The sequence below is a fragment of the Acanthochromis polyacanthus genome, chromosome 11, assembly GCF_021347895.1.
Source record: "Acanthochromis polyacanthus isolate Apoly-LR-REF ecotype Palm Island chromosome 11, KAUST_Apoly_ChrSc, whole genome shotgun sequence".
Classification (NCBI taxonomy): domain Eukaryota; kingdom Metazoa; phylum Chordata; class Actinopteri; family Pomacentridae; genus Acanthochromis; species Acanthochromis polyacanthus.
This window is the reverse complement of record NC_067123.1, coordinates 34387725-34403374: the sequence shown is the minus strand read 5'-3', so window position 1 is coordinate 34403374 and position 15650 is coordinate 34387725. Positions and strand designations below refer to the sequence as shown.

At 39.4% G+C, this 15650-nt stretch overlaps 1 protein-coding gene across 2 annotated transcripts; it reads right to left on the bottom strand.

Annotated features, from left to right (window-relative positions):
• Positions 1–1394: 1394 nt before the first annotated feature.
• On the bottom strand, positions 1395–10981 carry LOC110964263 (14-3-3-like protein). Of its 2 annotated transcripts, XM_022212982.2 has the most exons (7): positions 10840–10948; positions 10122–10150; positions 7645–7946; positions 5990–6113; positions 4756–4919; positions 3019–3114; positions 1395–2900 (listed from the first exon to the last, which is right to left on the bottom strand). In XM_022212982.2, exons 1-7 carry the CDS (start codon positions 10905–10907, stop codon positions 2814–2816), a joined length of 870 nt encoding a protein of 289 aa, XP_022068674.1. In that variant the 5' UTR covers positions 10908–10948; the 3' UTR covers positions 1395–2813. The 2 variants fall into 2 exon arrangements, with proteins under 2 accessions (XP_022068674.1, XP_022068821.1); XM_022213129.2 differs by lacking the exon at positions 10122–10150 and having other exon boundaries at positions 10840–10981.
• Positions 10982–15650: the final 4669 nt, after the last annotated feature.

Here is a 15650-nt window from a genome sequence, read left to right as displayed (position 1 = left end):
GGGTCCAGCCCTCAAACATGTGACTCTTGCTACCAGGGTGACAACCAAAGACGGCTTAATCCACTCACTCCTAATGGTTAAAGATAGGATAATGTGATGATTCTTCTTGAGTTTAAGGTTAGCAGTGTGACAGTGATCTCTGAAAAATGCTGCTCAATCAAGCTTGAAGTGACAATCTTCTGTCTCCTGGAACATCTGCATGCATCACATGGCTCTTCAGTCTTCACCATCTGCAGAGGGCAGTGTTGTCAGGGAAAAGCATGCGTCCATGTACAACCGATCCAGAACACTGCAGTCTCTAGTGTCATACTTGACAGCTGTAATTTGTTTTCACAAGAAGAGCCCAGTGATGTAATGAAAGCATAGATTTTTATGAAGCAACCTACAGTATTTTATCAGGTTGTGTCCCACTTAGAGGTCAAGATTTGAGAGATTATCTAAAGTTATAGCTTTAATTTTACCGCTGCTGTGTTCAGTGAAGGCAGTTCTTGGCTGTGTGCTTGAGGACATTCAGTCTACAGCCACTTTAATTACATGTGACAACCCTAATTTCTGCACTTCAACATGGTAACATGCAGACATCACTGCTCGGATGTTTCCATGTGACCAGCTGACATGGTAAATAGAGCTGATGAACCCTCAGTGGTGAGTGATTCTCATGGAGCCAACCTAAAATATGTCAGACTGGAAAGATTTTGAAGAACTTTAACTTAAATTTTCAAGTACACTGTGTCTGTTATGTGTTTTCTTACAGATTTTTGAGGCACAAATTCACTGTCATGGTATGGCTGCTTAATTTAACAGAGTCTAGCCAAATATAATTGTTTTAAGCAGTTCATGATGAAATATTTTAGGAAGCAAAGTGTCTAATCATGTGCCTTTCATTACTGCAACATTTTGTTCATAGACCAGTCGTTTATCATCAATGTAATGTGATTTATTTGATGATTTATTGAAGGTACAAGACCAAAAAAGCCTTCATGTTTCATCACTTGATAAAATATTTCAGGTCCTTTATAGTGTGTTTGAAGAGTATTGCTTTAAAACAGAATCACAAAGAAAATTGATATGAACTGTTCACATTACAATAATGAAATAATTGTCTGCAATAAAATATGTTTGTGTTAACACACATTTTAGATGACATCCGCTAACCTGGAGCTCAGTGAAGAACTTGATGTCAGCAAAGAAAGTATTTTACATATTTTTAAAACAAAAACAGATTGGGATAATGAATTTACTGCCTTACAGTGTCTCTAAAAATGTCAGAATAGACTAAATGTGTACATGAAAGATAGTGAAATTAGTTTCTGTGTAACAAAAAGAAAATTATATGCGAGTATGTATTGTAAGAACATTGTTATACATACAAAGACACACAAAGAAGAGCATACTCCATTTGAATGTTTTTATTCCACTTACATGAAAGCACATAACCATGTAACATACTCAAGGGTATAACTTGCAAATCCTGAATCCCCCATCCCGTCTTTTTTTTTTTTTTTTTTAAACTGAGATACTGTAATTAGAAGAAACTGGCACTACTGTGACTACTAAATGGCCTTAATGCAGCTTTCTACCAAGTTACTTTAATATTCAGTTTATATTAAGCATGGTTTTAGTTCGTCTTCTCATGATGTACTTTCAACGAAGATAAATGTTACCGTAAACCACCTGGTTCGAGCTAAATCCTAAGCAAAAACTGCCCCGTTTCAAAGCACATCTAACCCTCACACCATACTACTGAGAACTACATACATTCCAGGAGTCAAATCAAGAGTCAAAGGGAATAAAATACACCAAAAGAAAATACAAAACACCTGAATAGAAAAGAGTAGAAAGCCATATAAAAGCACATGGCAAAAGTATCCTCTGTACTGCTGAAGAGATAAAATATCAAAAGTTATAGTATCAAGCCATTTTACCAAGTTGTTCACTTTATCTTAGGCTGTTCATACCTCATCATACCTTGGTATGCAAAACTGCAGGAAATTATAGTCTACACATTTCACTGAGAGTGAAAAGATGTCAGTAAAATGGAATGTAATCTTCTCAACAAATCCGTCAACCCAAGTTTAAAGTACAGTTTTCAGAAGTAGCCACCATACAGAAACCGTTCCTATGCCTGAAGGCACATTGAACCCATTGAGCCATGCCACATGTACCATTCATAAAAACACTACCTGCTACACTGGACACTGACGAGGCGGGATGGATACAATATGGTAATAGATCTTTACCAAGGTAAAACCTGGCTACGGTATATAATCACTGCTATTGACAGATGTAGAATTTAGTGAATGTGACTAATTTTTTACACCTAACATTGCTTCAAAGGAGTTTTGTGGACCAAAGTGTCACAAAGGTTTTAAATGTTCAGTTCAAGTAAAAACATACAAATGACTAAAGTTACAGGTCGAGTTTTTTTTTGTTGGTTTTTCTGCAACAGCAGCAGCAGTTTGCTACAGTGAATAAGGTTAAAGACCATGGGGCTGCACTGGTTCTAAAGGAGGGATTTCATCTGGAGTCAAACAGACAAAAAAAATAAAAAATGAACATTCACTGGTTCACACAATGAGTAATGTTCAAAAGAAAAAACTATCCCATTCTTTTCTCTGTGGGGGTGCTCAAACAATAACATACACGCTTCAATGTATCTGCGCACACATACTGTACTTTACACACTGCGAGTGTGATGTAAACATACATATCTGTGCATGTATGTGCACACACAACCACGCACACAACTTAGGCTGGTGAGAGGTAAAAAATGTGTGTGTGTGTGTGTGTTGTCTTTTTTCCATTTCGGAAGTTCAGTTCTTGTCCGCTGCCTGCTCCGTTGGCTCTCCTGCATAATCAAGCTGACCCTCGGGCTCAGGTTGGCTGTCTGACGTCCACAGCTGCAGCAGAACACAGGACAAAGGATTTAGAGCTTGCTGAGAAGACGAGGGGGGGGGGGAGACTTTTGTATCTAAAATATTAAAGTCTGAAAAGCAATGTGAGGAACAAGACACTCACTGTCAGATTGTCACGGAGCAGTTGCATGATCAAGGTGCTGTCTTTGTAGGACTCCTGGTCGAGCTTGTCCAGCTCAGCGATGGCATCATCAAAGGCCTGGAGCAGACAGAGACAACAATCAGTGCTTTCAAAACCAGTGTACAGGCTCTAAAAGTGTCCACGACCAGCTTCGATGATTTGAAATAAATAGCAGCAGGGTGATAATTTGAATAAGAGCCGATACACTGCTCAAGATAAAAAGGGAAATTTGTGAATTAAGTAAATATGTCTGCTTAATGTGCTTTGTAATGTAATAACAGACACATTAAATTCAAACATTAAAATTCTTGTCCTGGCTACAGTGAAGTTTATGATGGGGTAACCCAAAAAGTCTAATTTGTTGGGCTTAACCTTTATTCCACATCAACATAAAGGAATTGATTATTCTGTTCCGTTTGTTTTTTTATATCTAGTGCGATGTTTGGTTGCAAGACAAATCCATCATGTCTTTTTCTCCTATTTTCATGAAGGGAACAGTTTGAACTTGGTAACATCTCCCTTCTATCTGTAACTATAGCTAGCAACTGGTTAGCTCGGCATAAAGTCAGGAAATAGCCGACCTTGCTCTGTCCAAAAGTAAGAGAATCTGCCCACCTGCATCGCTAATACTCACAAATCAACACATTTTATCTAGACTGTTTAATCAATAAGCAGCAATTTATTGTATTACTAAGGGATATGGCCCTTGTGGCTGGGCACAGCGACTTCTTTCGTGTTATTGTCGTGAAGTTGCCATTCAACCAGTGGAGGATGTTCCATTCAGCTCCAGGCCACTTCCAAAAACAAAACACCTGTTAGCCTTTTGTCTCACTCCAGTCTTCTATTTGTAGAGATTTTAACAAAATCCTAAAATACAGGGTCATCAGAAATTAAAGTTGGGTCAGCTAACCCACCTTTCTGCCACACCTAGTAAAAGGGAGAGTAGATAACAGAATAATAATATATTTAGCCTATTTACACTACTGTTCCAGTGTGTTTCAGGATAGATTTTAAAATTTTACAGATTACAGACTGGAACAAACAATCTGCCTCCTAAGTTCTTTCTTTAAACATGCTTTCAGTCACAGGGTCTTTCTAACCCTGACAACACTTTTCATTTTCCTACAGTTTTTCCTTGTTGTATGACTTGTCGGTTCTATTTTGCTGCCTTGGGAAGCATTTTGAAACTTATATTTTGAAAAGCCTGACAAAGATGACAATTTTTATGATAGTGCTGATCAAAGTAGTAAAGTTTAACCCTGACTGCCTTATAGAGGAATGAATGTGTGCTGACTGTTGAATCTAGCAGGAATACCTTGGGTGACCTCCACATAACAGGCATTTTTCAAAGAACACAGGTGGAAATGGCAAAAACTGTGCTGCTTAATTCCAATGAGTTGGCTTGGCTTCCTTATATTGTGCATGCTGTCTCACTGCCACAATGTCATGGCCTCAAGGGACATTTAAGTAGAATAAAATCAGTGTAAGTGTTAACAGGTACACGTGCTTTTCCTAGTTCTGCCCTGACTGGTGCAGGTCTGAGTCATAAAATTGAATCAACATCTCAGCTGTAAAATAAACTAGTTTGTTACACAACTACCAAACCTATGTTAGCTTCATATTATACTTTGCAGCAGTTTCAGGACTATTCTACTTGTACAGAAGCCAAATGTGAGTCGTTATGAAATCAGACACTCATGAGTCGTTACTCATTCTTACCTCCTTGGCCAGTTTGCAGGCCTGTTCAGGTGAGTTCTTGATCTCATAGTAGAAGACGGAAAAGTTCAGAGCAAGCCCGAGGCGGATGGGATGTGTAGGCGTCAGTTCTTTTTTGCAAATTTCCCAGGCTTCCTGATAGGCCTCTTCTGACTTGGCGATGATCTCTTCACAAAGGAAAACAGACCAGTCAGGAGGCTTCAAATGTCAAAGACAAGATTTTTTTGTGCAAAATCTGTATGTGTGCTTAATGGTGCCAGTTCTTCATACAATACAATACTACACAATGTTTACTCATTAAGGATATAAAGAGCACTTTAAGAGAAATGCCAAAGGGCACGAAAGGCAGCAAATCTTCAAAACTAAGAAACAAAAAAAACAAAACAACAAATGCTGGCAATTTCCCTCACACACTAAAACTGATTCATTAACACTGCTGACTGGTTGTTTCAGCCCTACAGCCTGACAAGTAAACTGAAGACAAGTAAAATTCTCTTCAAAAGCAAAGAAACATCAGGCATGAAAGCTGCATCTCTCAGAATAAACCCTGTGAGTAAAGTAAACACACTATAAGAGATCGATGTCTCAGTGAAAAGTAAAATACTCCCTAATGAACAGCAAAAATCTGAGGACTAAACAAGGTGTCAAACCAGACCCAAAAGGAATTGTTCTGGATTTGTTATGGACAACATATTTTAAAATGTAAGGGATTTTTGTAGCAAATATGTTGCTAAAAAAATCCAATCTATAACTTACAAGACAGCCTGAAATCAGCGATAAATGGGAGGAAAAAAAGCATCACTTGGGCAGTTTCCACAGCAAACATAAAAATCCTAAAATGCCTCCCAGCAACCAGTCGCAGCCAACACCCAGGTTTTTGCCCCGGTTGCCATGACAACTCAGCAGCTGCCTTTGCCTGCATTTCAGCTGACAGGTGTAGGTCAAGGATGGGGAGGATGTCAGTATTCTGGTCACAAGCAACAGCTGAAGCAAGCTCAGTCCCTTCAACGTACAGATAATTTTAGGAACCACCGATCAGCGCATATTCATCCCGTCATTCAACAGGAGACAAGATCGCACAGCTGCATGTGTTTTTAAAAGGGGGTTGTGCCTCTGAAATCGCATGCATACTTTTCATGAACGCTGGGTACAAGAATCCAGCAGATTCCCTCAAGTAAATGCTTGAGAGAGATGAATGGAAAGATCATTAGCAACATGTGAGGTGTGCTTTGCTCACCCTTCCTGCTTTCTTCATCAGCCACCTCGGCTTCGTAGCGGTAGTAGTCTCCCTTCATCTTCAGGTAGAAGACTTTGCTCTCACTACACTTTGCGTTGGGGATTAGACAGTTGTCGAGCAGATCCTGCAAGTGCACAAGGGAAACTTTAAAACCAAACTCTAAATGTATGGAACTCAACACAAAACAATCATTTTCTAGGTTTTAAATTGGACATTTTTATTTTTCTGACCTACTTGTCGTTTGTCTTACAATAAAGATTTTAAAGTGATGCATAAATAAAACATTGTGAAGACGGAAGGGTGCTGACAGATGGATGACAGCAGTAGAGCAACAAATCTATGGCATCTGATGGGAATCCACATTATACTTTAGCACTAAGACCGCCTTGCAACACAGAGTGGATACGTCCAACAGGTGTGGATTAACTTGAATGGGGTGCATACCTTAAAAATTGCAAATACTAATTTAGGTGTTTTACTTTAAAGCTCACAGATTTGACTTGAATGGACAAACACGTTATGCATGGTAGCTCAAAAATAGATCACAAAAAAATGCTTCTGAAAACATAAGGGATAAAAAATAAGCCATGCAGATGCTTAAACTGTCTTCATTTTAGATCAATCAACTACTGAAAAATTTTCGCTTCGGATCATGGAAATAAAAACCACTCAAAGTGACGCCCCGTCTCTTGAAAAGCAACGCAAACTTGCCTGAATGCAGAGCAATAAACAGAAGCGTGGTAATGAAGGATCCCGTGGACATGTTTCGTAAGGCTATCTTTATACTTGCCACGCCCATACGTTTGAGGGTGACGGAAATTCTGAATCTTCTCAAATCCACACAGCGACTATGCTACAAGAGCAGCAGTCTCACTTTGCCAGCCCATTCTGCAGTACACAATTCTGCCATACTGAGAATAAACGCTGCAGCTTCTTTGCATTTCTTTCACCCAATCCCAGCCATTGTGGGTGTAGCCAAGCACAGAAAGCAAAGGTGAGGGACAAAGCCAAACCACATCCTTCATGAGTTGAGGCAGACTATCAGCAGTAGTGCACATGCATGTAATGGCGATGGTCAGTCAGTAGGTGTCACTACTGTGAAAAAGAGACAAGCCCTCACTGGCTGTCCATGAAACATTTTTCTTCTGTCTCCAGCACCACGGATTTTTATTAAGTACACGACACTGGATTCCAAGATGGCACCCATTTTCTTTACTCAGCGAGCATACGAGCAAAAAAGTTTTCTATCCACTGGGATGACGTCATGCACATACATCGTTTTCTTTGTTTTGGGTAAGGTGTGCAAAAACAAAACCTTCAAAATTAAAAAAAAAAATCCTAATTCAAAGAGGAAAAACTGTATTCTTTAGTGTTCTGTGAATTGTTTGACAAATATTTATACTGGCAGTCTATATGGGAAACGCTTCTATAGTGTGATGTGAGGCTGACTGGCCATAGCCGAAGCAGCTCTCTTAAAGATGCTTCGGCAGACCACAAGGCCTCAGTCATGGTCTGAACACACTTTACACCAACTGAACATTTACTGTGTTGCATCTCTCACCGTCCTTCCATCCACTGGTCACAATTCACAATTTTATTATCGTCACTTTTTGACACCCATCTACCCCCTTCACCTGTCTGTCCCTGCTCCTTACCAGCACATCCTTGCAGACGTCATTGAGCTCCTTCTCGATTTTACATCTGTATTCCTTGAAAACTATGAGCTTCCCGCTGTCTTCACACTTCTGCTCCAAACTGGACACGATCCTCCAGGAGGACCTCTTGGCCCCCACCACGTTCTTGTAGGCGACAGAGAGCAGGTTGCGCAGCTCGTTGCTGAGCTCCTCTTTAAGCATTTGCGTGATCTCCTTCATGTCTTCGGCCATGTCATCGTAGCGCTCGGCCTGCTCGCACAGCTTGGCCCGATGTATCAACTGATCTACTTTCTCCATGGCTCCTGTATGGGTTGAGGAAGGAATGCAGAGGAGAGAGCATTGAGAAAGACAAAACAAACGGAACAGGAGATAGGACAGGAAGACAGAGGAAAGAGGGTTGGGGGAAGGCAGGCACAAACAGAAAAAGAACATTATGAAGGCATTGGTTCGATCATTTAAGGTGAATGGAGGAAGACTACAGTGCATGGAACTGTGTTATTATTTCTGCATAACTCGATTTTCGAGGTACGCATTTAAACATCTTGACTCTCAAGACACACCTAAATATTTTGAAATCTTTATACAACATAAAAATTGGAATTACATAAAAGATAGCGACAACTTGCAATATCTATGCAGAATATTGCAAGGACAAAAACCTAAGTTGCTTGCTTGTTGCTATAATCATATCAGCCTTGTAGCCTCTTTCAAAGCTTAGGAAATGTGGGTGTGTGCACACCAAGTTTGGTTAAAGTGGCTTTTGGATATTATTCAGCTTGGCTCATCTGGTACTCGGACTGGCACAGACTTGATTTATAGTGGTGACTAAAGGCCAATTCACGCTTTCCATCTCCACAAGGGTTGGCATGATGTAAATTTCATCATACATCGAGGTATGCGACAGCCCGCGTGGACAGTCAGGCTACTAAGGTACAATCCATTTACCCATCAAATACCAAAAATAAGAAAATTAGTATGTTTAACCAAGGAAACTGGTACATTTTCCCATTTCCTTGTGCCCAACATTGAAAATTAAATGTAACAAAATGGAAAACACAGCTCATCTTTTGGTTTATTTGTCATTTTTCCCTCTCCAACTATTAATTAAAACAGGGTCCTTATGCTTTTTTCCCCCACTGAACACTGGCGAAGTAAAAAACAGGGAGGGTGAATCAGAAGTCAAGTTAAACTGTAAGAAAAAAAGCTTTACTGTGACAAGAAAGTCACTTTGTATACTTCTATGTATATTAGTGCCTCAACCATGGGACCGTCTGTGGACATCTGCAATCAGCCCAAAATTTGTTACCACCCAGACCAGGAAAGCAACTTACGTCCTCCACAGATTTGTAATTCATAATTTAAAGAACCGTAATTGAATTAGTCGCTGGTGGATTTGGGAGGGATTTTGATTTGCTTTCCATCGATGGAGACCAAACACGACTGGATGTTCTAAATTCTTCAGAAATCTCATGCCACGCTCGCCCATTTAAGCTCAGCACAATTCAGGAATACTTACAGCAACGCGATGCAACAGCGCAACGGGTAACTAGCTGCTATAGCCTGTAAAAAGAGGGCACATGCTTGCCTCCAGTGTGCATATCCAGACCACAGATACAGCCTACTGCACATTTATGGAGTCTTTCAAGTGGACCCCAGCAAATTAGAACTGCAAAGCAGTACAGCACCAATATGTGCATGTGCGTTCCAGCAAGAATGCATCCTCAAGACTTATTTTACTTGGTAGTCATGGAAGGGACGGCGAGAGAAAATGGTTATATTTGTATGTAAGTTGCACTTGAGAATAAAGTTCCAGCTTCTTCTGCAAAACAGCTTGATGTATTAAGTACGTCCAGCAAAGTGTAGCATTTTGTTGCCTCAAAAGGGCCAAAATACTTCACATATCTCATACTAGGCATTCTGCTTCACAATGCATGCTTGCAGATTTTTTGTCTTAATCAAAACTTTTAAATAAAACAGAAAAATGGACATTAAACAATAGAGAACAGGTCTGTGTGACCTACTCAAAATGTAGGACTAGGACTGCAACCATTAATTATTTCCATATATAATTATATTGCAGATTAGCAATTTCCCAGAGCACAAGGTGACACAGTTGTGTTTTTTCCTCCCCAAAAAACAGTTCAGAACGCCAAAATATGAATTTAACTATCATATATGAGAAAAGAAGAAAAAATGCTGTAACCTATGTCTAAAAAATGGTTAATAAGACAAAGAAGAGCAGCAAAATCAGGTTTTTGACTATAGGTTTAGTATTTTAGCTAGAATTGTGCCAAAAAAATACATCTACAAGAAATTTTTTTTAAAAAAAATATAGAATACCAATAATCAATGTTTGTCTCTCAAATCCAATTCATTTGCCTGCTTTTTTTCTTCGATGTAGGCCACTTCCTAAAGAGAAGATAACCGCAGGGTAGTTACATTGCATAAATAAATAAATAAATATGCACATTGCTTACCAACCCGTCTTGTATGAGAATCACCAAATCTGTGAGTCCAGCATTTTAAACAGGGAGGAAGGGGGAAAAAAAATCACTCAATCAGTGAGTCAGATTTCCCAACACGCAGACACCTGCACCCTTCTCAGGAATGTCAGCCACCCAGTTTCGCGTCACGCTCTCACACACACACACACACACACCACCTGCCCACGAGCTCATACAATTTACAGCAAGAGGGGGACAAATAAACATTAATAACCTTCCTTCGTGATTTACATGCAACATTTCTAGTGTGTGCTGTTTAAATGGCTGCAGTAAAGCTAACATGATAACTGCTGGGCTGGAATAAAGGGAGGCTAGCTTACTTCGGTCCACAGTGAACGCCCTTTTTCGCTTCCCGGAAAACGAACCAGAGCTACTGCTGCTTTCACGAGCTGTAAGCGATCATTTTAGATCCTTTGATTCACAAAAGCGAATCTGGCACACCAGAAAGCTGCTTGCTAGCCACGGCGCACAGAAAAAGACGGCTCAGCGTGCAGCAAAGCGGCGCTCCCCCATTCAGTCAGCGGCTCGAACAATGACGGAGCAGCCGAGCATCATCAACCATTTCAACTGTACGGTAGCAGAAGCGGCGGTGAAGGCGGGACGGAAAACGTACCGCGGCACGCCGAGAGCAAGAACGGACCTTTAGATAACGATATAACCGAACAACGGCGGAAAATAAAAGAGAACCAACCTGTGAGTGTCGTTAGACGGTGTTGTTCCTGCTTCCCGGCCGCACAGCTGACGATCTCTCCCGCTCATCCACGGGGTTTCCCTCCAATCAAAGACACAGCAGCAGGGTCGCACCGGGACGGCTGACGTCACACTTGTGTTGCTTGGGAGACCGAATTTACAGACAAAATTTTGAACGGCGTGTGAGTAAGTCAGTGGAAAATTTGTTAAGATTTAATGTGTTTCGTAGTTTATTCTACAAGAAACCTATTTATTTTTGCTATTGTATGTCCCAAATGAAATAAACAATCAGTATTCACAGCAATATTTTGTACAATGACCCCTCTTACTCGCTACTGTGGAAATTTTGTAATTCCAAATCTTATGTTACAAATTCGTACTGTTCTACGAATGCAGAACTAAAAAAATAATAATTAAATAACAAACAAAAATAAAAATATATGTATACCATGACCGTTTCCCGATGTGCGCGCAAAGGCTCATGGGAGATGTAGTTGTTTGTTAACTTGGGTGTGACGGGAACGAACTGAACCTGTGCAGCTGAATGTAGCAAGCAACTTGTCTGTGTAGTACTTTATCATTCACAGAGGTCTTTTGAAGTGCTTTACAGGAAAAGTTTAAAAAAAATATGAAATACAAAATACAGAAAATGACTATAAAATTCATTAAACTGAATTAATGAAAAAACTGTACAGACAAATTGACATAACTCAACAAGACAGAAGATTTTTCAAAAACATGTAAAGGATAAAGTATGGAGTAAAACAGTTTTTTAAAAAAATACCTTATTCATTAAATGCAGTGGACAAAAGAGCTGTATTTAGCTTACTCTTAAAATCACAACATTTAGGGGAAATCTGCATTATATAATCTACTGCCAACTGTTGGTTCCAACAGTTGGCAGTTTAATAGCTAAATGTCATTTTATCTTGTCTGGTCTGAACTGTAGGAACCACTAATTGACCAGCCGTTGCAGATCTGAAAGACCCTCCAGGCTTGTATTCAACATATCTACATGATATGTTTTGGTCCCAGACCATTTAGAGACTTATAGGCAATAATTAGTTCCTTAAATTCAATTTTACTCCATTTTTAGCCAGTGCAAGGACCTAAGAATCGAAGTAATGTGTTCTCTCTTTTTGGTGTTTGTCAGTATTCTCGCAGTAGCACTTGGAATGGGTTCCATCCATCCATTCTCTATACACTGCTTTATCCTCACTAGGGTCGCAGGGGGTGCTGGAGCCTATCCCAGCCTATCCCAGCCTATCCCAGCTGACTCGGGCGAAGGCAGGGGACACCCTGGACAGGTCGCCAGTCTGTCGCAGGGCTACATACAGATGAACAATCACACTCACATTCACACCTACGGGCAATTTAGAGTTGTACAAGATTATGCAAGAGATAACTTTTAAATAACATTAAGTTTCTGCTAATGTGATGCATACGACCATCAAATGCCTTATTGGGTCTTATCCAGGTGTAAATTCTACAAATCTGATTGCGCTTGTAGATCAATTTAGTAGTGACATCTCTGAAGCAAGCTACCCATCATGATCCAACTCCCAATTAGAAATTTTAATAATTTAATGAAAAAAAAAGCGTCAGTATGTGTGATATAATGTGTCTTGAAACTGTCTAATCCGACCTTTGCCCGGACAAAGAGGTGACACTTCATGGCTCATCTTCGTTGCTAATCTGCATTGCATAAGTCTGAAGCAATACGGCTCTCCCCACTTGCATACACCACGCCCTTATCTAGTTGCACTACTGGTCCAAATGTCAGTGATTTTAGAAACTTTTCCACTCATGAATCATCTGTCTTGACCCTGTAAGACGTGTGTGAAAGTGTGCATGAGTGCACAAGTGCAGACAAGTCCGTGTGGCCTCAAGATTTCAATAAGTGGTGACTAAGTGAGTTGAGTTGCTGCAATGGCACAGATAAACCTCAACAGCCCTGTGAACAGAGACATGAATCCTGTGTAGAGGTTATTAATTTTGTTGTAATTACCAATTAAAAGTGTCTAACCTTTAGCTGAACATAGTTATTATAGCCTTTTTTATCCACCACTGAATGAAAGTGATGCTCCTCAAATATCCACCTGTGGAACAAATTCTTCACTCCCCTTCGAAGTTTTTTATTTGCTTTTCAACATCAAATCATCATCAATATACAATAATTTGTCTTTTTCAATGAGAATTTACAAAAAAGACTCTTCAATGCCACAGTGAAAACAGATTCCTACAAAGAAATGTCAATTAAATAAAAATCTAAAAAAATTAAATAAATGATAAATTTGGTTTTCTCACCCTTCAAGCCAGTATTTAGTAGTTTCACCTTCAGTTACAGCATTGAGCCTGTGTGAATCGGTTTCACCCACATTGTTCTTTGCAAAATTACTCAAGTTGCACCAGGATCATGAGAAGCCCTTTTCATATCGAGCCACCATTTCTCCGTTAGCTTGAGGTCTGGGCTCTGATTCAGCCACTCCAGAACACTGACCTTGTTCTGAAAAAAGGAAAACTAAATTAACCATAATTCAATGTTGAACAGCAACAAAAGAGGAAAATTTCTGAGGGGGGTAAGTACTTTCTATAGACACTGTAGGCTTGGCTAGCTCTACTGTCTGTCTTTGAAACGTCATTAAGAGATTAAATTACAGTATATGGTATTATTAACCCTCCTGTTGTACTCAATTACGGCCACCAACAAATATTGTTTCCTCGTCTGAAAAAAATCCAAAAATTCAACAAATAAATTCTCCAAATTTCTGAAAATTTGCAAAACCTTCAGGAAGAGAATTTCAATAATGCCTTAAAAGTTTCTTGTTTATTATTAAAATAATCCCCCAAATTTAGCAAGAAAATTCTTGTAAATATTTTTTTAAAAATAAGTAAAAATCTTCTAAACAAAATCCTAAAAATGTCTAAAGTGATTACATATTTATCAGTAAAGCTTGTGATATTTTCTTTAAGAACATTCACAGAAAAATCTACCAAAATCCAGTGAATTTTGCTGGATTTTTTTGTGAATGTTTTTAGGAAACTTTTTTAACGTTTCTTTTTTCCACCAAAAAATGTTAAAAGATTTACCAAAAATGTTGAACATGTGGACATCAGAAGTTTGACTGTGAAAATATTTTTTTTCCCACATTTTCAAACTTTTAAACAGGTCAATTTTGACCGCAGGATGACACGAGGGTTAAGGTATAAATAAATGCTTTGCAAGTAGGTTTTCAGCAGGGTTCACCTTAATTTAACTGGCTTTTTTCTAGTTATTCTTGTTGCAGGTGGCAACAAATTTCTCCACTGATGCTAAAACATGTGGCAGTTTTGGGCTCAAACACGCCACTGACCAGTATGATTCAGATGTTGTTTTCCTAAAAAGAAAAATGCATATAAACAATTGTTTGTACTCTGGCCTAAACTGATCATAGAGGATTTAAATGACAGACAAGAAAAACTATAAACCACAGAGTTTCTCTGTTGCCAACACAGTGAGAGCTCAGATGGAAGTTTGTGGCTGAAAATAGATGACCTACAGCCGGGGAGAAATCCTTCACCTAATTAAAACAACTAATTTCATCTTGTTCTAGCGCTCCTCTTCTTCCTGTCAGCCCTGTGGTCGAATACAAAGACAGGTCGTAACACACATACATAAGTGTGTGTGTGTTCATTTGTATGAATGAACATGTGTTGTGTTTGTCCATTCACAAGTTTACAGATGGGAAGGAAGGATGTGGAGTACGTGTGAGGAGACAGGGGAACAATGTGGGCTATGACTCATTCATCCGAGCCGCTCAAACTATGAAAGCAACAGGCAGCATGGCTCCGGCCCTGCTATTTATTTTCTTCCGAGCAGTCAGAAAAAAAGGAAATCAAGCCTCATTTCCTCTTAAAGGCTTTAAATTCGATAAAGAAAACAGATGTTGTGGCCCTTTAAGTGACTGTATGACAACCTCCTGACACATTCAAAGTAACGATGTGGTTGTGTCACGTCTGTATGACACGCTTACAGATGGCGTGTTCTTTCAGTGTTGGGCTTAAGATGCATTTGTCATAGCTGTGGAATAAGGCCACAGAACATGAACGAGTCAGTGACATTCTTTTATGCTGCTTGAGTAATGTCAGGCAGTTTCACTCATTTCCAGGCGACCACAGATGTGTTTGTTTCACTACAATTTCAATACCAGTTTCTGTCCCCTGTGCATCTGTTTTTAACCCTCGTGTCGTCCTGTGGGTCAAAACTGACCCGTTTTAAAGTTTGAAAACGTGGAGAAAAAAATATATATTCACAGTGAAACTTCTGATGTCCACATTTTCAACATTTATGGAAATCTTTGAACATTTTTTGGTGGAAAAAAAGAAATGTTAAAAATGTTTAAGAACATTTTCTCCGGGTACTCCGGCTTCCTCCCACAGTCCAAAAAATATGCTGAGGTTAATTTGTTACTCTAAATCGTAGATGTGAATGTGAGTGTGATTGTTTGTCTGTATATGTAGCCCTGTGACAGACTGGCGACCTGTCCAGGGTGCCCTGCCTTCGTCTGAGTCAGCTGAGATAGGCTCCAGCAGGAATAAGCGGTGTCTAGAGAATGGATGGATGTTTAGGAACATTCACAGAAAAATCAACCAAAATCCAGTGAATTTGGCTGGATTTTGGTTGATTTTTCTGTAAAGAAAATATAAGTTTTACTGGTGTATATATATAGTCACTTTAGATATTTTTAGGATTTTTTTTGGGAAGTTTTTACTCAGTTCTTGAAAATATTTACAAGAATTTTCTTGTCACATGGGGGGGGGGGGTGTAAATAA

Bases quoted from the DNA above. Each gene is read 5' to 3' on its own strand.
- LOC110964263 (XM_022212982.2), bottom strand. From the start codon at position 10,907: ATGAGCGGGAGAGATCGTCAGCTGTGCGGCCGGGAAGCAGGAACAACA. The intron at 3,115-4,755 runs GTAAGAATGAGT...TGTCTGCTCCAG, and splicing joins CCTGCAAACTGGCCAAGGAG to GCCTTTGATGATGCCATCGC. The intron at 2,901-3,018 runs GTGAGTGTCTTG...GTTCTGCTGCAG, and splicing joins TGCTCCGTGACAATCTGACA to CTGTGGACGTCAGACAGCCA.